The following is a 26,174-nucleotide window of genomic DNA, read 5'->3' as shown; positions in this document are numbered from 1 at the left end:
TGCAGCCAATGAGGTCTGTCCATAGTCGGTTGATAGATCGGATTGTACATATGCACATATATAACTGTGTCATCTGCATACATTTGACAGCTAACTCTTTTGCAGCTGTCTGGTAAATCATTAAGCTAAAAAGTAAGGGCCCTAAAATGGAACATTGTGGAATTCCCATTCTGCAAGTTTGAACAGATGACTGAGTGGAATTTATTCCTTCACACTGCTCTCTGCATTCAAGATACATTTGAAACCAAAATCAGAAAACATATTTTTTTGCTGTTTATTTAGGAGAATGTCATGATTCACAGTATTAAAGGCTTTTTCAAGTCCAAAAATACTGCTCCTACTACACTGCCTTCAACCAATGACTGTTTTATTGTTTCAGTAAGGTAACAGTGTGCCCACTCTGTTGAGTACCGTTGTCTAAAACCAAATTGTTTGGGGTGCAGAAGGTTATTACTTTCAAGGTAGTCGACAACAGTTTTTTCAAGAGTGTGGGTAAGAAGGAAACTTGCTGCCAGTTCCTAAGCTGATTTAATAAAAAATGTATTACATTTGTTTGCAATTTCAATTATATGATTACAAACTCTTCCACTTATTTCAATTCCACTACTGATTTTTTGGGGTTAATTGTTCGGTTGGTTAAATTATTGAGATGTTTCCAAAGTGCTGAGCTTTTCCCTTCCGATTCAGCAATCAATTTGATGAAGTAAGTGGTTATTGCACAATGCAGCTCTTTCACTACCCTATCTTTTAGCCCTTTAAAAACAAGTGTGTCTGCATGAGTTCGTGAGTTGTTCATGAGTTGTGCATGAAGATTGTTTGAGCACAAGGTCTCTTTTTTTCATCAGCAGATTAATACTCTTGATCAGCCACGGTAAGGCCCTTTTACATTGTGGATGCTTCAATGACTGAGTTTATTTCTGAATCACATCCATAAGCATTTTCATCATTGTAAAACAAAAATAATCAAAATTTTGAATGTCTGTAACATTTTCCCAATTAATATTCTGCAATGGATTTTCAAATTGAATTTTTTTGTTCCTGGAAATGCCTGTGGTTTCTGGTTTATGGGAATCATTGTAGAAGGCTTGTAAATGTTTTTTGGATAATTTTCTCACTCAGGCCTGTAATGAAATTGTATGTATCGGTAATGTGCTCAAGTCTATTCATGAAGATCAAGTCAATTGGGGTTTTACTGAGTTTAGTAAGTCTGGTCGGTTATTTGATTATTTCTTTAAAACTATGTTTTGAACAAATCATTTTCACTTTTTGCTTACTGCTCTAACATACCCCCCCCCCCCCCCCTTACTGTCTGTCTCTTCTAAAACAAACATAACCAGGTACATGTGCTGGGATATTATTACTGTTTATTCAGGATTAACTGAGACAAGGATTATCCAGATAAGAGTCCATTAATACATGTTTAACCTGATCTATTTTTGATATAATGTGTCAAATGTTCGAGTGTCCTTCAACAATTCCACTTGATTTGGTCTTTGAGTCCCAGATAACTTTAGCATGATTTAGAGTCTGGAAAAATCTGAATAGTCTTTGTTTACCTAAACTGTGGTAGCTGAGCTGCTGCTGGGGCCTAGCTCCAAATTCAGCACAAAAATGGGTAGAGTATTGAATTTTATGCATCTCATTGAAAATGTGGTTTCAGACATGCCTTTTTTTTCTTTTTCAGAAAGTTAATATCGTGGATGTGGGCAATAATGACGGTGCCTAGGGGTGTGTTTTTACTCCTGCTTTTACAGTGTTTTACCGTAAGAACATCAGGTATACCATCTGACTTCATTTTCTCATGTATCTTTTTCTCCTATTTGAGTTATCATGTGCTTCAATTAAAAGCATTTGATCAAATGAATAAGTACATTTCTTTCCCGACACACAAACCAAACTGATGGCACTACATGTGGGGGTTTCGAAGACCAATTGATAAGAATGTGATACTCAACTTTTTCACAGTATAAGCCTACCCCGCTAAAAATTCTTGTGATATTTAATTCTGTTAGTGTTGCATTTTACCAGTGATAATGTATATCAGCTATTCTTACATTATTTAAATACTAACAGTTTAGATGTCAATTTCCTGCACCACCAGTAGTTCTTGTCTTGTCTTGCACTTAATTTCCACTTAAGTATTTCCAAGAAAGTAAGAAATCATCACATTTGTAGGTTTTCCAGATATGCACTATTCTGTGGTGAGATTTGAGCAGAAAAAACAAGTTGTTCTAAAGGAAAAAAGAATGTAATTTACATCACTTTTATGTAATAGAGTTACTTTTTAAATTGAAAAGTTTTTATTTTACTATTCTTGTCCTCTGCACAGGAACACGTGTCTCCAGCTGTGATTCATGTCACGATGAAGCCGCCTGCCTCGAGTCTAGAGGAAGAGGCGACATGTCAAGGCAGATACTCTCTTGTGTCTGTAACGATGGTTTTGTAGGTGATGGCCTCATGTGTTACAATATAAAACTCTGTAGTGACTCTTCTTGCTGTAAAGAAGGTTATCAGTGGTCACCAGACAGGGGCTGTGTGGACACGGACGAGTGCTCTCTTACAGACTCCCCATGCAAACCATCTCAGGTTTGCACAAACACTCCAGGCTCTTTCGTATGCTTGGAGCCTTCCCCCAGCTCCAGATCAGGTCCCTCCTCCCAGTCTGTCCAGTTCAGCTGTGGCTCCACTGTGTGTCCTTCAGGCACAGACTGTGTCAGAATGAATGGGACTCTCCGGTGTGCTGACCCCTGCCAGGAGTACACTGTGCTGAATGATGACTGGCGATCAACAAATAACACGTCCACCCAGAACCTACACTGTGACCGAAATGTTGACTGGCAAGGCTGGTATCGGCTGTTTCTGGGCCAAACCAGTGCTCATATTCCAGAGAAGTGTGTGGCTGAAAACAGTTGTGGAACCGAGGGTCCTCTATGGATAAAAACCCCTCATCCCACACAGTCAGGTCAGATTGTGAGCCGCAATGTGTGTAACTCATGGTCAGGAAGGTGCTGTCGTTTCTCCTCACACACTATCCATGTCAAGCTCTGCTATGGAAACTACTTCGTCTACAAACTTGTGCAGCCAAGCACATGTTCGCTTGCATACTGTGCAGGTATTGTTCCATTTGTAACATTAACTCTGTAACCACATATTTACATTTTTCATCTAAATCAGTTTTTAAAAGAATTGTCCTGTTGTTCTTAATTCTGATTAGAAATGTTCCTTTAGTTAAGCAATGGTATCTCCTTGTTTTCATTGTAACCAGAGGTGAACGAAGCAACTCCTGAAAATCCTTCAACCACACCTGATCCAAGTACAGCGACCTCTTCTGCCAGTCAGGTCAATATCACCTCCACCACAGCACCCGACAGCAGCTCAGCAGTTGAGGGTGAGGTCCGTCTGGTTAACAGAGGGAACCAGTCCTGCTCTGGCAGAGTAGAGATCTTCCATCGTGGACAGTGGGGGATGGTGTGTGATGATCAATGGGGCCTGGCTGATGCTCAGGTGGTGTGCAGACAGATGGGCTGTGGCAGGGCTCTGTCAGCACCATCAGCTGCCTATTTTGGACAGGGCAGTGGACCCATCTGGATGGATGATGTCTCTTGCACAGGCAGCGAATCAAAGCTTGGAGAGTGCAGGCACAGAGGGTTTGGATCACACAACTGTGGACGCAATCAAGATGCTGGTGTCGTCTGTGAAGGTAAATATAATTCTTATGATCTGTCAAAAGTAGGGCTGGCTGATATGGGATTTTTGGATCCGAAATCGATATTGAGGAGAAAAGAAAATCCGATAAAGGAATATCGGCTGATATCTTTCTTAGATTTATATTTGATCTTTAGAGAAATAAAAACTAATACAAATCTATTTTGTTGATCCCTCAAATGAAGTTATCAAACACTGAAAATATATACATTATAAGGAGGACAAGATGGTCACTCCACTCGAAAGTTACTGTGCATGTACTTGCATCAGTGCTTGACAATCTGGAGAGTGATAATGCTTGTTGTAATCCATATAGCGCCCTCTGCTGGTGAAAGAGAACTTCTAGTGTAATACAATGAAACTCAAATGAAATGCTTTTTGACTGGTGAATAAATCTAGTAATATCGGCACATATGCGATAAGGATAGCCGTTACCGATAGTCACGGGATATGCTAATATTAGCCAATTAATCGGTCAGGTTCTAGTCAAAAGCTTTCTAAGGTATAATATTCAGCAGAGATCTAGCTACTCATCCTTAAATAGTATTTTTTGTTTTAAAATGTATATCTATAGTATGTTTTTTTTTAAATATATCGCTTGTCTTTGAGGGGTCAAGGAGGATTTTAGTTGTCAGTAATGGGTTGGATGAATATAAAACATGATCTTTACAGTACTAAAACACAAGTTGTTGCTGTTTTTTATTAAACATCTTGTCTTTTGAAGTCACTCTTTCTTGTGTCTTTCATCATCAAATAAAGAGATCATTTGCACATAAATATTGATAACAATTTAGACTGTAGATGTTTAAGGACTTGAGAGAGACTCTTCTTTTCGGTCATCCAGGATCTATCAGCACAGTTGTACCCACCACACCTGTTACAACACCTGGGACCATCACCACCGCTCAAGTGACAGCTGACATCCTCTCCACCACAGCACACGACAACAGCTCAGCAGTTGAGGGTGAGGTCCGTCTGGTTAACAGAGGGAACCAGTCCTGCTCTGGCAGAGTAGAGATCTTCCACCGTGGACAGTGGGGGACGGTGTGTGATGATCAATGGGGCCTGGCTGATGCTCAGGTGGTGTGCAGACAGATGGGCTGTGGCAGGGCTCTGTCAGCACCATCAGTTGCCTATTTTGGACAGGGCAGTGGACCCATCTGGATGGATGATGTCTCTTGCACAGGCAGCGAATCAAAGCTTGGAGAGTGCAGGCACAGAGGGTTTGGATCACACGACTGTGGACACAATGAAGACGCGGGTGTCGTCTGTGAAGGTAAATATAATTGTTTCGATCTGTCAGAAATTCGTTATGGTATTATATTCGGCAGAGAGGAGTTAAGTAATCAGGAACCTGATAGAGAAATATGAGTTTGATGCAAATATTATCGTCATGCCTTTCAACCTTTAGGAGTCTTTGTCCTGTTGAAGTAGATAGGTAGTATGTAGTTTTAACATATATCATTGTCTTTATGATGTTGAAGAGGGTTTTACTTGTCAGATAACTATTTGATTAATATAAAATATAATCTTTACACTTCTTCAGCTAGAGACTGTTACAATTTTTTGTAAACATCTTGTCTTTTGAAGTTGTCATGAATGTTAAAAAAAACAAAGGAGGTGGACCCTATTGCAGAAACTAACGTAAATATTTACGAACTGAAATATCCAAAAAGTCCAAAAGAAGAACACAAACCACGAGGAAACATTGACATCTACAACTAACATACAACAACTTACAATGATCTGAAAACACGAGGGAAGGAACACAAAGACTAAATAGACACAGGGTAATCAGACACAGGTGAGACGTATGACACAGGGAAACACAGAGACAGGAATTAAGACAAGAAACCCTGAGGACCAGAACTACAATATAAATCAGGAAACACTGAAGACACAAAGAGAACTCAAGAATGTAACAATAACAAAACACACTAGAACATAGAGAAGCACAAGAATATGTAATTACAAAATAAAACAGGAAACTCTAAAGATCAAACAAGGAAACATTGACACACAAGGGAAACAAGCAACACTAGAATAGACAATCATCAAGAAAGACAGAAAGTGACAACTGAGCAACACTAGGGAAGAATGAGAAATTAAAACAAGGAAAACTAAACACTGAAAATACACAACTAAACAAGACCATATCATGACAGAAGTCACTCTTTCTTGTGTCTCACATCATCAACATAATGTCTCATGTTTTCCGTCAGCTGCTGCACCAGTCAGGCTGGTCAACTCTAATAACCGCTGCTCTGGCAGAGTGGAGGTCTACCATGATGGTCGGTGGGGGACAGTGTGTGACGATGCCTGGGACCTCAGTGATGCTAACGTGGTGTGTAGACAGCTGGACTGTGGCCCTCCTCGTTCAGCATTACTAAATGCAGCTTTTGGACAGTGCAGTGGACCCATCTGGTTGGATGATGTTGGTTGTTCTGGCAACGAAATATCAATAACAGAGTGCAGACATCCAGGGCTTGGGGTCCACAACTGTAATCACGTTGAAGATGCCAGTGTCATCTGTGAAGGTTAATGTTTATACTTTTTTTAAAAACTCCCATTCTTGTTCTCCTATTTGTCTATTGAAGTGTTCTCGTGAATGAAGTCAAACACTGACCACATGTAATAAACGTTGTTTTGTAGCACTGTACATTCAAAGTGCAGTACTAGGTATAATATTTTAAATATATGGATCAAGATTTATGCCCAACTCTAACTTGACTGATGTTTGTGATAAAGAAAGAGATCATTTGCTCATAAATATTGATAACAATGTAGACTGTAGTTGTGTAAGGACTTGATAGAGACTCTTCTTTTAGGTCAACCAGAATCTAACAGCACAGTTGTACCCACCACACCTGTTACAACACCTGGGATCATCACCATCGCTGAAGTGACAGCTGACATCCTCTCCACCACAACACCCGACAACAGCTCAGGAGTTGAGAGTGAGGTCCGTCTGGTTAACAGAGGGAACCAGTCCTGCTCTGGCAGAGTAGAGATCTTCCACCGTGGACAGTGGGGGACGGTGTGTGATGATCAATGGGGCCTGGCTGATGCTCAGGTGGTGTGCAGACAGATGGGCTGTGGCAGGGCACCATCAGTTGCCTATTTTGGACAGGGCAGTGGACCCATCTGGATGGATGATGTCTCTTGCACAGGCAGCGAATCAAAGCTTGGAGAGTGCAGGCACAGAGGGTTTGGATCACACAACTGTGGACACAATGAAGACGCTGGTGTCGTCTGTGAAGGTAAATATAATTGTTTCGATCTGTCAGAAATTCGTTATGGTGTTATATTCGGCAGAGAGGAGTTAAGTAATCAGGAACCTGATGGAGAAATATGAGTTTGATGCAAATATTATCGTCATGCCTTTCAACCTTTAGGAGTCTTTGTCCTGTTGAAGTAGATAGGTAGTATGTAGTTTTAACATATATCATTGTCTTTATGATGTTGAAGAGGGTTTTACTTGTCAGATAACTATTTGATTTACATGAAATATAATCTTTACACTTCTTAAGCTAGAGACTGTTACAATTTCTTTTTTAAACATCTTGTCTTTTGAAGTTGTCATGAATGTTAAAAAAAACAAAGGAGGTGGACCCTATTGCAGAAACTAACGTAAATATTTACGAACTGAAATATCCAAAAAGTCCAAAAGAAGAACACAAACCACGAGGAAACACTGACATCTACAACTAACATACAACAACTTACAATGATCTGAAAACACGAGGGAAGGAACACAAAGACTAAATAGACACAGGGTAATCAGACACAGGTGAGACGTATGACACAGGGAAACACAGAGACAGGAATTAAGACAAGAAACCCTGAGGACCAGAACTACAATATAAATCAGGAAACACTGAAGACACAAAGAGAACTCAAGAATGTAACAATAACAAAACACACTAGAACATAGAGAAGCACAAGAATATGTATTTACAAAATAAAACAGGAAACTCTAAAGATCAAACAAGGAAACATTGACACACAAGGGAAACAAGCAACACTAGAATAGACAATCATCAAGAAAGACAGAAAGTGACAACTGAGCAACACTAGGGAAGAATGAGAAATTAAAACAAGGAAAACTAAACACTGAAAATACACAACTAAACAAGACCATATCATGACAGAAGTCACTCTTTCTTGTGTCTCACATCATCAACATAATGTCTCATGTTTTCCGTCAGCTGCTGCACCAGTCAGGCTGGTCAACTCTAATAACCGCTGCTCTGGCAGAGTGGAGGTCTACCATGATGGTCGGTGGGGGACAGTGTGTGACGATGCCTGGGACCTCAGTGATGCTAACGTGGTGTGTAGACAGCTGGACTGTGGCCCTCCTCGTTCAGCATTACTAAATGCAACTTTTGGACAGGGCAGTGGACCCATCTGGTTGGATGATGTTGGTTGTTCTGGCAACGAAATATCAATAACAGAGTGCAGACATCCAGGGCTTGGGGTCCACAACTGTAATCACGTTGAAGATGCCAGTGTCATCTGTGAAGGTTAATGTTTATACTTTTTTTTAAAACTCCCATTCTTGTTCTCCTATTTGTCTATTGAAGTGTTCTCGTGAATGAAATCAAACACTGACCACATGTAATAAACGTTGTTTTGTAGCACTGTACGTTCAAAGTGCAGTACTAGGTATAATATTTTAAATATATGGATCAAGATTTATGCCCAACTCTAACTTGACTGATGTTTGTGATAAAGAAAGAGATCATTTGCTCATAAATATTGATAACAATGTAGACTGTAGTTGTGTAAGGACTTGATAGAGACTCTTCTTTTAGGTCAACCAGAATCTAACAGCACAGTTGTACCCACCACACCTGTTACAACACCTGGGAACATCACCATCGCTGAAGTGACAGCTGACATCCTCTCCACCACAACACCCGACAACAGCTCAGCAGTTGAGAGTGAGGTCCGTCTGGTTAACAGAGGGAACCAGTCCTGCTCTGGCAGAGTAGAGATCTTCCACCGTGGACAGTGGGGGACGGTGTGTGATGATCAATGGGGCCTGGCTGATGCTCAGGTGGTGTGCAGACAGATGGGCTGTGGCAGGGCACCATCAGTTGCCTATTTTGGACAGGGCAGTGGACCCATCTGGATGGATGATGTCTCTTGCACAGGCAGCGAATCAAAGCTTGGAGAGTGCAGGCACAGAGGGTTTGGATCACACAACTGTGGACACAATGAAGACGCTGGTGTCGTCTGTGAAGGTAAATATAATTGTTTCGATCTGTCAGAAATTCGTTATGGTGTTATATTCGGCAGAGAGGAGTTAAGTAATCAGGAACCTGATGGAGAAATATGAGTTTGATGCAAATATTATCGTCATGCCTTTCAACCTTTAGGAGTCTTTGTCCTGTTGAAGTAGATAGGTAGTATGTAGTTTTAACATATATCATTGTCTTTATGATGTTGAAGAGGGTTTTACTTGTCAGATAACTATTTGATTTACATGAAATATAATCTTTACACTTCTTAAGCTAGAGACTGTTACAATTTCTTTTTTAAACATCTTGTCTTTTGAAGTTGTCATGAATGTTAAAAAAAACAAAGGAGGTGGACCCTATTGCAGAAACTAACGTAAATATTTACGAACTGAAATATCCAAAAAGTCCAAAAGAAGAACACAAACCACGAGGAAACACTGACATCTACAACTAACATACAACAACTTACAATGATCTGAAAACACGAGGGAAGGAACACAAAGACTAAATAGACACAGGGTAATCAGACACAGGTGAGACGTATGACACAGGGAAACACAGAGACAGGAATTAAGACAAGAAACCCTGAGGACCAGAACTACAATATAAATCAGGAAACACTGAAGACACAAAGAGAACTCAAGAATGTAACAATAACAAAACACACTAGAACATAGAGAAGCACAAGAATATGTAATTACAAAATAAAACAGGAAACTCTAAAGATCAAACAAGGAAACATTGACACACAAGGGAAACAAGCAACACTAGAATAGACAATCATCAAGAAAGACAGAAAGTGACAACTGAGCAACACTAGGGAAGAATGAGAAATTAAAACAAGGAAAACTAAACACTGAAAATACACAACTAAACAAGACCATATCATGACAGAAGTCACTCTTTCTTGTGTCTCACATCATCAACATAATGTCTCATGTTTTCCGTCAGCTGCTGCACCAGTCAGGCTGGTCAACTCTAATAACCGCTGCTCTGGCAGAGTGGAGGTCTACCATGATGGTCTGTGGGGGACAGTGTGTGACGATGCCTGGGACCTCAGTGATGCTAACGTGGTGTGTAGACAGCTGGACTGTGGCCCTCCTCGTTCAGCATTACTAAATGCAACTTTTGGACAGGGCAGTGGACCCATCTGGTTGGATGATGTTGGTTGTTCTGGCAACGAAATATCAATAACAGAGTGCAGACATCCAGGGCTTGGGGTCCACAACTGTAATCACGTTGAAGATGCCAGTGTCATCTGTGAAGGTTAATGTTTATACTTTTTTTTAAAACTCCCATTCTTGTTCTCCTATTTGTCTATTGAAGTGTTCTCGTGAATGAAATCAAACACTGACCACATGTAATAAACGTTGTTTTGTAGCACTGTACATTCAAAGTGCAGTACTAGGTATAATATTTTAAATATATGGATCAAGATTTATGCCCAACTCTAACTTGACTGATGTTTGTGATAAAGAAAGAGATCATTTGCTCATAAATATTGATAACAATGTAGACTGTAGTTGTGTAAGGACTTGATAGAGACTCTTCTTTTAGGTCAACCAGAATCTAACAGCACAGTTGTACCCACCACACCTGTTACAACACCTGGGAACATCACCATCGCTGAAGTGACAGCTGACATCCTCTCCACCACAACACCCGACAACAGCTCAGCAGTTGAGAGTGAGGTCCGTCTGGTTAACAGAGGGAACCAGTCCTGCTCTGGCAGAGTAGAGATCTTCCACCGTGGACAGTGGGGGACGGTGTGTGATGATCAATGGGGCCTGGCTGATGCTCAGGTGGTGTGCAGACAGATGGGCTGTGGCAGGGCACCATCAGTTGCCTATTTTGGACAGGGCAGTGGACCCATCTGGATGGATGATGTCTCTTGCACAGGCAGCGAATCAAAGCTTGGAGAGTGCAGGCACAGAGGGTTTGGATCACACAACTGTGGACACAATGAAGACGCTGGTGTCGTCTGTGAAGGTAAATATAATTGTTTCGATCTGTCAGAAATTCGTTATGGTGTTATATTCGGCAGAGAGGAGTTAAGTAATCAGGAACCTGATGGAGAAATATGAGTTTGATGCAAATATTATCGTCATGCCTTTCAACCTTTAGGAGTCTTTGTCCTGTTGAAGTAGATAGGTAGTATGTAGTTTTAACATATATCATTGTCTTTATGATGTTGAAGAGGGTTTTACTTGTCAGATAACTATTTGATTTACATGAAATATAATCTTTACACTTCTTAAGCTAGAGACTGTTACAATTTCTTTTTTAAACATCTTGTCTTTTGAAGTTGTCATGAATGTTAAAAAAAACAAAGGAGGTGGACCCTATTGCAGAAACTAACGTAAATATTTACGAACTGAAATATCCAAAAAGTCCAAAAGAAGAACACAAACCACGAGGAAACACTGACATCTACAACTAACATACAACAACTTACAATGATCTGAAAACACGAGGGAAGGAACACAAAGACTAAATAGACACAGGGTAATCAGACACAGGTGAGACGTATGACACAGGGAAACACAGAGACAGGAATTAAGACAAGAAACCCTGAGGACCAGAACTACAATATAAATCAGGAAACACTGAAGACACAAAGAGAACTTAAGAATGTAACAATAACAAAACACACTAGAACATAGAGAAGCACAAGAATATGTAATTACAAAATAAAACAGGAAACTCTAAAGATCAAACAAGGAAACATTGACACACAAGGGAAACAAGCAACACTAGAATAGACAATCATCAAGAAAGACAGAAAGTGACAACTGAGCAACACTAGGGAAGAATGAGAAATTAAAACAAGGAAAACTAAACACTGAAAATACACAACTAAACAAGACCATATCATGACAGAAGTCACTCTTTCTTGTGTCTCACATCATCAACATAATGTCTCATGTTTTCCGTCAGCTGCTGCACCAGTCAGGCTGGTCAACTCTAATAACCGCTGCTCTGGCAGAGTGGAGGTCTACCATGATGGTCGGTGGGGGACAGTGTGTGACGATGCCTGGGACCTCAGTGATGCTAACGTGGTGTGTAGACAGCTGGACTGTGGCCCTCCTCGTTCAGCATTACTAAATGCAACTTTTGGACAGGGCAGTGGACCCATCTGGTTGGATGATGTTGGTTGTTCTGGCAACGAAATATCAATAACAGAGTGCAGACATCCAGGGCTTGGGGTCCACAACTGTAATCACGTTGAAGATGCCAGTGTCATCTGTGAAGGTTAATGTTTATACTTTTTTTTAAAACTCCCATTCTTGTTCTCCTATTTGTCTATTGAAGTGTTCTCGTGAATGAAGTCAAACACTGACCACATGTAATAAACGTTGTTTTGTAGCACTGTACATTCAAAGTGCAGTACTAGGTATAATATTTTAAATATATGGATCAAGATTTATGCCCAACTCTAACTTGACTGATGTTTGTGATAAAGAAAGAGATCATTTGCTCATAAATATTGATAACAATGTAGACTGTAGTTGTGTAAGGACTTGATAGAGACTCTTCTTTTAGGTCAACCAGAATCTAACAGCACAGTTGTACCCACCACACCTGTTACAACACCTGGGAACATCACCATCGCTGAAGTGACAGCTGACATCCTCTCCACCACAACACCCGACAACAGCTCAGCAGTTGAGAGTGAGGTCCGTCTGGTTAACAGAGGGAACCAGTCCTGCTCTGGCAGAGTAGAGATCTTCCACCGTGGACAGTGGGGGACGGTGTGTGATGATCAATGGGGCCTGGCTGATGCTCAGGTGGTGTGCAGACAGATGGGCTGTGGCAGGGCACCATCAGTTGCCTATTTTGGACAGGGCAGTGGACCCATCTGGATGGATGATGTCTCTTGCACAGGCAGCGAATCAAAGCTTGGAGAGTGCAGGCACAGAGGGTTTGGATCACACAACTGTGGACACAATGAAGACGCTGGTGTCGTCTGTGAAGGTAAATATAATTGTTTCGATCTGTCAGAAATTCGTTATGGTGTTATATTCGGCAGAGAGGAGTTAAGTAATCAGGAACCTGATGGAGAAATATGAGTTTGATGCAAATATTATCGTCATGCCTTTCAACCTTTAGGAGTCTTTGTCCTGTTGAAGTAGATAGGTAGTATGTAGTTTTAACATATATCATTGTCTTTATGATGTTGAAGAGGGTTTTACTTGTCAGATAACTATTTGATTTACATGAAATATAATCTTTACACTTCTTAAGCTAGAGACTGTTACAATTTCTTTTTTAAACATCTTGTCTTTTGAAGTTGTCATGAATGTTGAAACTAACGTAAATATTTACGAACTGAAATATCCAAAAAGTCCAAAAGAAGAACACAAACCACGAGGAAACACTGACATCTACAACTAACATACAACAACTTACAATGATCTGAAAACACGAGGGAAGGAACACAAAGACTAAATAGACACAGGGTAATCAGACACAGGTGAGACGTATGACACAGGGAAACACAGAGACAGGAATTAAGACAAGAAACCCTGAGGACCAGAACTACAATATAAATCAGGAAACACTGAAGACACAAAGAGAACTCAAGAATGTAACAATAACAAAACACACTAGAACATAGAGAAGCACAAGAATATGTAATTACAAAATAAAACAGGAAACTCTAAAGATCAAACAAGGAAACATTGACACACAAGGGAAACAAGCAACACTAGAATAGACAATCATCAAGAAAGACAGAAAGTGACAACTGAGCAACACTAGGGAAGAATGAGAAATTAAAACAAGGAAAACTAAACACTGAAAATACACAACTAAACAAGACCATATCATGACAGAAGTCACTCTTTCTTGTGTCTCACATCATCAACATAATGTCTCATGTTTTCCGTCAGCTGCTGCACCAGTCAGGCTGGTCAACTCTAATAACCGCTGCTCTGGCAGAGTGGAGGTCTACCATGATGGTCGGTGGGGGACAGTGTGTGACGATGCCTGGGACCTCAGTGATGCTAACGTGGTGTGTAGACAGCTGGACTGTGGCCCTCCTCGTTCAGCATTACTAAATGCAACTTTTGGACAGGGCAGTGGACCCATCTGGTTGGATGATGTTGGTTGTTCTGGCAACGAAATATCAATAACAGAGTGCAGACATCCAGGGCTTGGGGTCCACAACTGTAATCACGTTGAAGATGCCAGTGTCATCTGTGAAGGTTAATGTTTATACTTTTTTTAAAAACTCCTATTCTTGTTCTCCTATTTGTCTATTGAAGTGTTCTCGTGAATGAAGTCAAACACTGACCACATGTAATAAATGTTGTTTTGTAGCACTGTACATTCAAAGTGCAGTACTAGGTATAATATTTTAAATATATGGATCAAGATTTATGCCCAACTCTAACTTGACTGATGTTTGTGATAAAGAAAGAGATCATTTGCTCATAAATATTGATAACAATGTAGACTGTAGTTGTGTAAGGACTTGATAGAGACTCTTCTTTTAGGTCAACCAGAATCTAACAGCACAGTTGTACCCACCACACCTGTTACAACACCTGGGACCATCACCATCGCTGAAGTGACAGCTGACATCCTCTCCACCACAACACCCGACAACAGCTCAGGAGTTGAGAGTGAGGTCCGTCTGGTTAACAGAGGGAACCAGTCCTGCTCTGGCAGAGTAGAGATCTTCCACCGTGGACAGTGGGGGACGGTGTGTGATGATCAATGGGGCCTGGCTGATGCTCAGGTGGTGTGCAGACAGATGGGCTGTGGCAGGGCACCATCAGTTGCCTATTTTGGACAGGGCAGTGGACCCATCTGGATGGATGATGTCTCTTGCACAGGCAGCGAATCAAAGCTTGGAGAGTGCAGGCACAGAGGGTTTGGATCACACAACTGTGGACACAATGAAGACGCTGGTGTCGTCTGTGAAGGTAAATATAATTGTTTCGATCTGTCAGAAATTCGTTATGGTGTTATATTCGGCAGAGAGGAGTTAAGTAATCAGGAACCTGATGGAGAAATATGAGTTTGATGCAAATATTATCGTCATGCCTTTCAACCTTTAGGAGTCTTTGTCCTGTTGAAGTAGATAGGTAGTATGTAGTTTTAACATATATCATTGTCTTTATGATGTTGAAGAGGGTTTTACTTGTCAGATAACTATTTGATTTACATGAAATATAATCTTTACACTTCTTAAGCTAGAGACTGTTACAATTTCTTTTTTAAACATCTTGTCTTTTGAAGTTGTCATGAATGTTAAAAAAAACAAAGGAGGTGGACCCTATTGCAGAAACTAACGTAAATATTTACGAACTGAAATATCCAAAAAGTCCAAAAGAAGAACACAAACCACGAGGAAACACTGACATCTACAACTAACATACAACAACTTACAATGATCTGAAAACACGAGGGAAGGAACACAAAGACTAAATAGACACAGGGTAATCAGACACAGGTGAGACGTATGACACAGGGAAACACAGAGACAGGAATTAAGACAAGAAACCCTGAGGACCAGAACTACAATATAAATCAGGAAACACTGAAGACACAAAGAGAACTCAAGAATGTAACAATAACAAAACACACTAGAACATAGAGAAGCACAAGAATATGTAATTACAAAATAAAACAGGAAACTCTAAAGATCAAACAAGGAAACATTGACACACAAGGGAAACAAGCAACACTAGAATAGACAATCATCAAGAAAGACAGAAAGTGACAACTGAGCAACACTAGGGAAGAATGAGAAATTAAAACAAGGAAAACTAAACACTGAAAATACACAACTAAACAAGACCATATCATGACAGAAGTCACTCTTTCTTGTGTCTCACATCATCAACATAATGTCTCATGTTTTCCGTCAGCTGCTGCACCAGTCAGGCTGGTCAACTCTAATAACCGCTGCTCTGGCAGAGTGGAGGTCTACCATGATGGTCGGTGGGGGACAGTGTGTGACGATGCCTGGGACCTCAGTGATGCTAACGTGGTGTGTAGACAGCTGGACTGTGGCCCTCCTCGTTCAGCATTACTAAATGCAACTTTTGGACAGGGCAGTGGACCCATCTGGTTGGATGATGTTGGTTGTTCTGGCAACGAAATATCAATAACAGAGTGCAGACATCCAGGGCTTGGGGTCCACAACTGTAATCACGTTGAAGATGCCAGTGTCATCTGTGAAGGTTAATGTTTATACTTTTTTTAAAAACTCCCATTCTTGTTCTCCTATTTGTCTATTGAAGTGTTCTCGTGAATGAAATCAAACACTGACCACATGTAATAAACGTTGTTTTGTAGCACTGTACATTCAAAGTGCAGTACTAGGTATAATATTTTAAATATATGGATCAAGATTTATGCCCAACTCTAACTTGACTGATGTTTGTGATAAAGAAAGAGATCATTTGCTCATAAATATTGATAACAATGTAGACTGTAGTTGTGTAAGGACTTGATAGAGACTCTTCTTTTAGGTCAACCAGAATCTAACAGCACAGTTGTACCCACCACACCTGTTACAACACCTGGGAACATCACCATCGCTGAAGTGACAGCTGACATCCTCTCCACCACAACACCCGACAACAGCTCAGCAGTTGAGAGTGAGGTCCGTCTGGTTAACAGAGGGAACCAGTCCTGCTCTGGCAGAGTAGAGATCTTCCACCGTGGACAGTGGGGGACGGTGTGTGATGATCAATGGGGCCTGGCTGATGCTCAGGTGGTGTGCAGACAGATGGGCTGTGGCAGGGCACCATCAGTTGCCTATTTTGGACAGGGCAGTGGACCCATCTGGATGGATGATGTCTCTTGCACAGGCAGCGAATCAAAGCTTGGAGAGTGCAGGCACAGAGGGTTTGGATCACACAACTGTGGACACAATGAAGACGCTGGTGTCGTCTGTGAAGGTAAATATAATTGTTTCGATCTGTCAGAAATTCGTTATGGTGTTATATTCGGCAGAGAGGAGTTAAGTAATCAGGAACCTGATGGAGAAATATGAGTTTGATGCAAATATTATCGTCATGCCTTTCAACCTTTAGGAGTCTTTGTCCTGTTGAAGTAGATAGGTAGTATGTAGTTTTAACATATATCATTGTCTTTATGATGTTGAAGAGGGTTTTACTTGTCAGATAACTATTTGATTTACATGAAATATAATCTTTACACTTCTTAAGCTAGAGACTGTTACAATTTCTTTTTTAAACATCTTGTCTTTTGAAGTTGTCATGAATGTTAAAAAAAACAAAGGAGGTGGACCCTATTGCAGAAACTAACGTAAATATTTACGAACTGAAATATCCAAAAAGTCCAAAAGAAGAACACAAACCACGAGGAAACACTGACATCTACAACTAACATACAACAACTTACAATGATCTGAAAACACGAGGGAAGGAACACAAAGACTAAATAGACACAGGGTAATCAGACACAGGTGAGACGTATGACACAGGGAAACACAGAGACAGGAATTAAGACAAGAAACCCTGAGGACCAGAACTACAATATAAATCAGGAAACACTGAAGACACAAAGAGAACTCAAGAATGTAACAATAACAAAACACACTAGAACATAGAGAAGCACAAGAATATGTAATTACAAAATAAAACAGGAAACTCTAAAGATCAAACAAGGAAACATTGACACACAAGGGAAACAAGCAACACTAGAATAGACAATCATCAAGAAAGACAGAAAGTGACAACTGAGCAACACTAGGGAAGAATGAGAAATTAAAACAAGGAAAACTAAACACTGAAAATACACAACTAAACAAGACCATATCATGACAGAAGTCACTCTTTCTTGTGTCTCACATCATCAACATAATGTCTCATGTTTTCCGTCAGCTGCTGCACCAGTCAGGCTGGTCAACTCTAATAACCGCTGCTCTGGCAGAGTGGAGGTCTACCATGATGGTCGGTGGGGGACAGTGTGTGACGATGCCTGGGACCTCAGTGATGCTAACGTGGTGTGTAGACAGCTGGACTGTGGCCCTCCTCGTTCAGCATTACTAAATGCAACTTTTGGACAGGGCAGTGGACCCATCTGGTTGGATGATGTTGGTTGTTCTGGCAACGAAATATCAATAACAGAGTGCAGACATCCAGGGCTTGGGGTCCACAACTGTAATCACGTTGAAGATGCCAGTGTCATCTGTGAAGGTTAATGTTTATACTTTTTTTAAAAACTCCCATTCTTGTTCTCCTATTTGTCTATTGAAGTGTTCTCGTGAATGAAATCAAACACTGACCACATGTAATAAACGTTGTTTTGTAGCACTGTACATTCAAAGTGCAGTACTAGGTATAATATTTTAAATATATGGATCAAGATTTATGCCCAACTCTAACTTGACTGATGTTTGTGATAAAGAAAGAGATCATTTGCTCATAAATATTGATAACAATGTAGACTGTAGTTGTGTAAGGACTTGATAGAGACTCTTCTTTTAGGTCAACCAGAATCTAACAGCACAGTTGTACCCACCACACCTGTTACAACACCTGGGAACATCACCATCGCTGAAGTGACAGCTGACATCCTCTCCACCACAACACCCGACAACAGCTCAGCAGTTGAGAGTGAGGTCCGTCTGGTTAACAGAGGGAACCAGTCCTGCTCTGGCAGAGTAGAGATCTTCCACCGTGGACAGTGGGGGACGGTGTGTGATGATCAATGGGGCCTGGCTGATGCTCAGGTGGTGTGCAGACAGATGGGCTGTGGCAGGGCTCTGTCAGCACCATCAGTTGCTTATTTTGGACAGGGCAGTGGACCCATCTGGATGGATGATGTCTCTTGCACAGGCAACGAATCAAAGCTTGGAGAGTGCAGGCACAGAGGGTTTGGATCACACAACTGTGGACACAATGAAGACGCTGGTGTCGTCTGTGAAGGTAAATATAATTGTTTCGATCTGTCAGAAATTCGTTATGGTGTTATATTCGGCAGAGAGGAGTTAAGTAATCAGGAACCTGATGGAGAAATATGAGTTTGATGCAAATATTATCGTCATGCCTTTCAACCTTTAGGAGTCTTTGTCCTTGTGAAGTAGATAGGTAGTATGTAGTTTTAACATATATCATTGTCTTTATGATGTTGAAGAGGGTTTTACTTGTCAGATAACTATTTGATTTACATGAAATATAATCTTTACACTTCTTAAGCTAGAGACTGTTAAAATTTCTTTTTTAAACATCTTGTCTTTTGAAGTTGTCATGAATGTTAAAAAAAACAAAGGAGGTGGACCCTATTGCAGAAACTAACGTAAATATTTACGAACTGAAATATCCAAAAAGTCCAAAAGAAGAACACAAACCACGAGGAAACACTGACATCTACAACTAACATACAACAACTTACAATGATCTGAAAACACGAGGGAAGGAACACAAAGACTCAATAGACACAGGGTAATCAGACACAGGTGAGACGTATGACACAGGGAAACACAGAGACAGGAATTAAGACAAGAAACCCTGAGGACCAGAACTACAATATAAATCAGGAAACACTGAAGACACAAAGAGAACTAAAGAATGTAACAATAACAAAGCACACTAGAACATAGAGAAGCACAAGAATATGTAATTACAAAATAAAACAGGAAACTCTAAAGATCAAACAAGGAAACATTGACACACAAGGGAAACAAGCAACACTAGAATAGACAATCATCAAGAAAGACAGAAAGTGACAACTGAGCAACACTAGGGAAGAATGAGAAATTAAAACAAGGAAAACTAAACACTGAAAATACACAACTAAACAAGACCATATCATGACAGAAGTCACTCTTTCTTGTGTCTCACATCATCAACATAATGTCTCATGTTTTCCGTCAGCTGCTGCACCAGTCAGGCTGGTCAACTCTAATAACCGCTGCTCTGGCAGAGTGGAGGTCTACCATGATGGTCGGTGGGGGACAGTGTGTGACGATGCCTGGGACCTCAGTGATGCTAACGTGGTGTGTAGACAGCTGGACTGTGGCCCTCCTCGTTCAGCATTACTAAATGCAACTTTTGGACAGGGCAGTGGACCCATCTGGTTGGATGATGTTGGTTGTTCTGGCAACGAAATATCAATAACAGAGTGCAGACATCCAGGGCTTGGGGTCCACAACTGTAATCACGTTGAAGATGCCAGTGTCATCTGTGAAGGTTAATGTTTATACTTTTTTTTAAAACTCCTATTCTTGTTCTCCTATTTGTCTATTGAAGTGTTCTCGTGAATGAAGTCAAACACTGACCACATGTAATAAACGTTGTTTTGTAGCACTGTACATTCAAAGTGCAGTACTAGGTATAATATTTTAAATATATGGATCAAGATTTATGCCCAACTCTAACTTGACTGATGTTTGTGATAAAGAAAGAGATCATTTGCTCATAAATATTGATAACAATGTAGACTGTAGTTGTGTAAGGACTTGATAGAGACTCTTCTTTTAGGTCAACCAGAATCCAACAGCACAGTTGTACCCAATGTAGTGACTATGTAATGTCCAAATTTCTTATATTGCCTTTACTCACTTGCAAAAAAAATAAACAAATGTCCAAAATTAAAGTACTTTCTGATTTTCCAGTTTATTATCACATATGAAGCAGACAAACCGTGATGATGATTTGATGAGTTGTTATTTCCGAGATGATACTGTTGGTTGTCGTTCTTTTGTTATGTTAAATAGCCTTGCGTTATCCTGTGTTACGTTGTGTTACGATAAGAACCGTATGTTCCCACCACCTATGCCCCCGTTTCCGGTTCACCTGTGAAATATATACACTCAACCAACCACCTGACCAATTAAACCAAATTGAGTACATAAATAAACATAGAAACTAAAGCAATTGAAATAAAACACATAAATACACACACGCTCAATTGGCTCCTACACCCACCACTCCTGATCCCAGACCTGGGACCATCACCACCGCTGAAGTGACAGCTGACATCCTCTCCACCACAACACCCGACAACAGCTCAGCAGTTGAGGGTGAGGTCCGTCTGGTTAACAGAGGGAACCAGTCCTGCTCTGGCAGAGTAGAGATCTTCCACCGTGGACAGTGGGGGACGGTGTGTGATGATCAATGGGGCCTGGCTGATGCTCAGGTGGTGTGCAGACAGATGGGCTGTGGCAGGGCTCTGTCAGCACCATCAGTTGCCTATTTTGGACAGGGCAGTGGACCCATCTGGATGGATGATGTCTCTTGCACAGGCAGCGAATCAAAGCTTGGAGAGTGCAGGCACAGAGGGTTTGGATCACACAACTGTGGACACAATGAAGACGCTGGTGTCGTCTGTGAAGGTAAATATAATTGTTATGATCTGTCAAAAGTAGGGCTTGACCAATATGGTATTTTTGGAGGCTATACCAATATTGATATTGGGGAGAAAAGAAAATCCAATACGGCTATATCAGCCGATATCTTTTTGTTAGATATATGTTCGATCTGTAGAAATTATAAAACTAATACAAATCTATTTTGTTGATCCCTCAAATGAAGTTATCAAACACTGAAAATATATACATTATAAGGAGGACAAGATGGTCACTCCACTCGAAAGTAACTGTGCATGTACTTGCATCAGTGCTTGACAATCTGGAGAGTGATAATGCTTGTTGTAATCCATATAGCGCCCTCTGCTGGCGAAAGAGAACTTCTAGTGTAAGACAATGAAACTCAAATAAAATGCTTTTTGACTGGTGAATAAATCTAGTAATATCGGCACATATGGGATAAAGTTAGCGATTACCGATAGTCACGGGATATGCTAATATTAGCCAATTAATCGGTCAGGCTCTAGTCAAAAGCTTTCCATGTTTTAATATTCAACAGAGATCTGTCTACATGCTCTTCAACCTTAAATAGTATTTGTTATTTTAAAATTGATATCTATAGTATGTATTTTTAAAATATATAACTTGTCTTTGAGGGGTCAATGATGATTTTAGTTGTCAGTAATAGGTTGGATAAATATAAAACATGATCTTTACACTACTAAAACACAAGTTGTTGCTGTTTTTTATTATATTTAAACATCTTGTCTTTTGAAGTCACTCTTTCTTGTGTCTCTCATCATCAACATAATGCCTCATGTTTTCCGTCAGCTGCTGCACCAGTCAGGCTGGTCAACTCTAATAACCGCTGCTCTGGCAGAGTGGAGGTCTACCATGATGGTCGGTGGGGGACAGTGTGTGACGATGCCTGGGACCTCAGTGATGCTAACGTGGTGTGTAGACAGCTGGACTGTGGCCCTCCTCGTTCAGCATTACTAAATGCAGCTTTTGGACAGTGCAGTGGACCCATCTGGTTGGATGATGTTGGTTGTTCTGGCAACGAAATATCAATAACAGAGTGCAGACATCCAGGGCTTGGGGTCCACAACTGTAATCACGTTGAAGATGCCAGTGTCATCTGTGAAGGTTAATGTTTACTCTTGTTTAAGTAATCACCAATTTTTGTTACTCATATTAAACTACAATATTTGTACTAATATGATTTTCTTAAATATTTTAAAAATATGTTTATAGTGAAACAACAGTTTGTGATTTGGTTTCACAGGATATATGCATAATAATTTTTATTGTGTTCTCTTCCTTTTATTCTTTTATTTCCAGACTCTGCACTGCATGATCACCAGCTAATTTGCAGCCCTGATAAACTTCAAATGGGGCTGGATTTGGCTGACCTCACCTCAGGTTTGAACCCATACTCTGGAAACTTGGCATCTCTTAATTGCTCCTGGGCCAGAGTACAAAATAACACGGTGTGGTATGAAGTAGACGCTGTGGAAGGTGCCTGTGGAAACACTCTGACGGTACAGACTTAGTTGTTGTTTTATTTCTTAGCTTTTCCTTTGGAAATTAATTTCAACATTTTCTTTTTTCATGTTATTTTTCTTCAAATTGATTTTAAACATGCAGCTAATGGAAAAAATGTTAAAATCTGGACCTCTTTAAAATATTTATCCTATTGTCCCTCTTCTTTTACTGTACTCCAAGTTAAACCTTATCGCTTTTGGTTGGTCTGAGACTAAATTTAAGGTGCACAGGGACTCATTATTCATTATCTTAAAACATTTTAAATATAGCTTCTCCCCCCTGTAGGGAAGTTTTTTCTCCCTCTCTTTGGTAATGCTTTTAATGCAGCTGCTCAACTAAAGTTTACATGTCTATGTACTTTCCGTTAATTCAATCAACCCCTGTTTTTCAGACCAACCGCACACATGCGATCTACTCCAACAGTTTATTTGTCTACCCTGTTATCAATGGGTCCTTTAACCTTCCTGTGAGCATCCCCTTCTCCTGTGCGTATCCCCTGGAAACAGACACCAGCCTGAATGTGGCTATCAGACCATTCCTGCCGTAAGTAGCCTCCCTCTTATTGATTGTTACTAACTATGCACTAGTCAATATGTCATGTGAACTGTTTAACTAATACCTGATAATACTTCTGAGATCTAATGTTGATATTAACTATATAACCAGGTGAATCATTTTTGATACACATGTCCTCAGTGAGTTCCTTTAGTTACATACAGCACATAGATAATCCACCAGGGGGCTCCATTAGACCTTTGGCATATCAAAAAAAGGAGGTTGTCAGTTAGTGACAAAATGTACACTACATTTGTCATTTAAAAGATAAGTCAAGGAAAACGATTCATATTGTTACTGTGATACAACAAGAATCATTTGTATATTTTTCATCATTTTTAAATAGGAGTATTAATTACCGTTGTGGATCAATTCAGGTCCAAGTCTCGACATTTGAGTACAAAGTATTGAAATTCAAAATATTGTGTTAAAAATGTGTATAGTGACTGCCCTCTACAGGTTAAAACATGGCTACTGCAACAGATTTTCTTTTTTTTAGCTTGTAGCCTAGTTTGTGAATTTGGAATCAGCTTTTACATAATGTAATTTTGCTCTCAAGACCTCAGCAACTAACAAATCCTGGCTTGATGAATAAAATTACACTTGTGCTGGTTTGATCAGTGATATCATTTAAAAAAAAAAAATCTAATTTAAAGTGGAAATTGCCATAGCAATATTAAACCAAGAATCTGATGGTACCACAGTGAATGAAAGCAGTGTTGTAGGGTTTGAGTGAGGTCCAAACGCTGTTTTTTTTTGGACAGTCAGCTATTTCACTGCCTGTTGTCTGTTTACTACGACTTAAACCACAAAGAAATATCCATGGTATTCTGAAATAATTACAATTGTACGAGATAAAGATGTTTAATTGCAAATCAATTTAAACTTACTTTCTTTATAGGTCGTCATGGGACATTTTAGGATCTGGTTCTGGTGCCGAACCCTGTGCCGTCATGTCTCTTTTCCGTAACTCCGCCTTCACTGAGACTTTCCCAGCTGGAGGGGTCAACCTGCCACTGGGTTCACCTTTGTACGTGGGTGTCTCTGTAACAGAAAGAGAGCTCAGATTTGTTGTTGTTCTGGAGGAATGTTACGCCTCTCACTCATCCGATCCTCACTATTACCAGCGATACTCTCTCATCCAGAACAAGTGAGTGTCCCTCTTCTCTTTAGACTCAGAACATTGTTTGTGGAGTTAAACTGAAATGGAGAAAAGTGAGATGTAGTGTAATATGCTTTATGGACTTGGTGAGCTCTTTTCGTTCTCTCTGCCAGGTGTTCGACCGATGCCCGACAGGTGTCTGTGATTGAGAGCGGCATGTCTTTGCGTGCTCGTTTCTCTGCCCTGCTCTTTCTGCTGGAGGACGATTATAGAGCCATTTATCTTCACTGCAACATAAGCCTGTGTGACCGAGAGAGATTTCACTGTGTCCCAGTAAGTCAAACAGTTCACTTCATCAGTGAGTTGTGTCATAACCTGGCTCCATGGCCATGACAAATATGATAAAGAACAACTTAAATTGAGGTAACAATGATTTAGTGGAACAATGCACCCACAACTATAGCACAAACAAACATGGGATGAATGTCATTGTTAGGCGAGAGAGTGAGAGAAGATCCACCCTGGGGTCGGGCTTTTATGCCCTGCAAGCAACAGGCCCAGGTGCTCTAGATTGGACCATCCAACTCCTAAAGAACTAGGGGGACAGAATCAATTAGTAACAGCCTCACTAAGGCAGTGACCGTCACAGTTGTTCACCCATAATCACTGCTGCTTAAAAAAATTGACAGTGACAATATCTGCTCTTTCTGTATCCTCTCCACCATGAAGTCCTGTCAAAGGAGGAAATATCGCTCTGTTTCCAGCTCTGTGGCTATGGACCGCGTCACCACTGAACCAATTGCTTGTAAGTAAAAATATGATTCAGTCTGAGGGCTGATGTCCCAACACAATAAACTGTGTGGAAATAACAAGCATGTTTTTTGTTATTTCTCTTTACTAATCTTTAGGGGACAAGTCAACTAAGTGAGCTGGTTACACCAACACATCCCATAATGTCATATCATGAAGACGTTTCTCTTATGCACAAGACATGAAACTATTTTAAAAACTGGTTTAACCTTTTATAATCAAACTTTTCACACTCACACACAGTCTGTTCTGATTCTTCTGTCCTTTGTAATGATTGTGTAACAAATCAACAATAACAAAGAAATAATAAAATGTATTAAAAAAAACATGTTACCAAACTCTTCTTCACTGCTGTGGTCATTTTGGGTGCAGACATGATTTTAATTTTTCATTAAATATAACTTTATATGTTCTTTCAGCATGTTTTAAATTACATTTGTCTTGAACCAATGTTGTTTGAAAGTAGATTATTAAACTAATGACAGATTTTTCAAGTTAGGTGAAAACTGTAACCTATTCTGCAAGTTTGCAGGTGTTATAAATAAACACTTTAAAAAAAGATTACACTGATTGTTGAATATGTCAGACTTAACCTTTACAAATCCTGCCCATCTGTGCATGAAGAGGTATTTTATGTAGATAGATTAAATATTAGAAAAATACAATATGTTGATTTGTTTTTTCCCCACATATCCCATGGAATTTTTATTGACAAAAAAAGTGACCAACGTTCCCCAGTCGGGTTCAGGGTTTGGAGCAGTCAGGGTTAATTCCTGCCCAGCCGTTCATGTTCATTTTAAGTAGCTCTCAACTTTTTGTCCATCGACAGTGGTCGCCACGTCCAACAATAATGCAAGCAACAACTTAATCATCGCTCAAAGGGCCGTGAAGCAACTCCGGTTAGACATCACCTAACCTTTTA

General features: G+C 40.2%; 3 protein-coding genes across 3 annotated transcripts; all 3 read left to right on the top strand.

Annotated features, from left to right (window-relative positions):
• The first annotated feature begins 758 nt into the window (after positions 1–758).
• LOC109999347 (deleted in malignant brain tumors 1 protein-like) lies at positions 759–25,595 on the top strand. Its single transcript, XM_065962004.1, has 23 exons — positions 759–871; positions 1,685–1,776; positions 2,330–3,112; positions 3,266–3,700; positions 4,550–4,981; positions 5,928–5,996; positions 6,534–6,965; positions 7,914–7,982; positions 8,520–8,951; positions 11,886–11,954; positions 12,492–12,923; positions 13,841–13,909; positions 14,447–14,878; positions 17,723–18,127; positions 18,419–18,859; positions 20,950–21,267; positions 22,072–22,386; positions 22,582–22,781; positions 23,177–23,328; positions 24,242–24,490; positions 24,616–24,775; positions 25,172–25,247; positions 25,351–25,595. Exons 2-23 carry the CDS (start codon positions 1,701–1,703, stop codon positions 25,368–25,370), a joined length of 6,066 nt encoding a protein of 2,021 aa, XP_065818076.1. The 5' UTR covers positions 759–871; positions 1,685–1,700; the 3' UTR covers positions 25,371–25,595.
• LOC109979018 (deleted in malignant brain tumors 1 protein-like) lies at positions 6,282–11,567 on the top strand. The gene is made up of 3 exons (XM_065953064.1): positions 6,282–8,228; positions 8,520–10,214; positions 10,506–11,567. Exons 2-3 carry the CDS (start codon positions 9,836–9,838, stop codon positions 11,030–11,032), a joined length of 906 nt encoding a protein of 301 aa, XP_065809136.1. The 5' UTR covers positions 6,282–8,228; positions 8,520–9,835; the 3' UTR covers positions 11,033–11,567.
• Positions 14,240–17,747, top strand: LOC136178598 (deleted in malignant brain tumors 1 protein-like). Its single transcript, XM_065953067.1, has 2 exons — positions 14,240–16,141; positions 16,433–17,747. Exons 1-2 carry the CDS (start codon positions 15,763–15,765, stop codon positions 16,957–16,959), a joined length of 906 nt encoding a protein of 301 aa, XP_065809139.1. The 5' UTR covers positions 14,240–15,762; the 3' UTR covers positions 16,960–17,747.
• Positions 25,596–26,174: the final 579 nt, after the last annotated feature.

The sequence above is a fragment of the Labrus bergylta genome, chromosome 1 (genome assembly GCF_963930695.1).
Source record: "Labrus bergylta chromosome 1, fLabBer1.1, whole genome shotgun sequence".
Taxonomy (NCBI): Eukaryota; Metazoa; Chordata; class Actinopteri; order Labriformes; family Labridae; genus Labrus; species Labrus bergylta.
The sequence above is the reverse complement of the archived record's forward strand: the minus strand, read 5'-3'. Positions and strand labels throughout refer to the sequence as shown.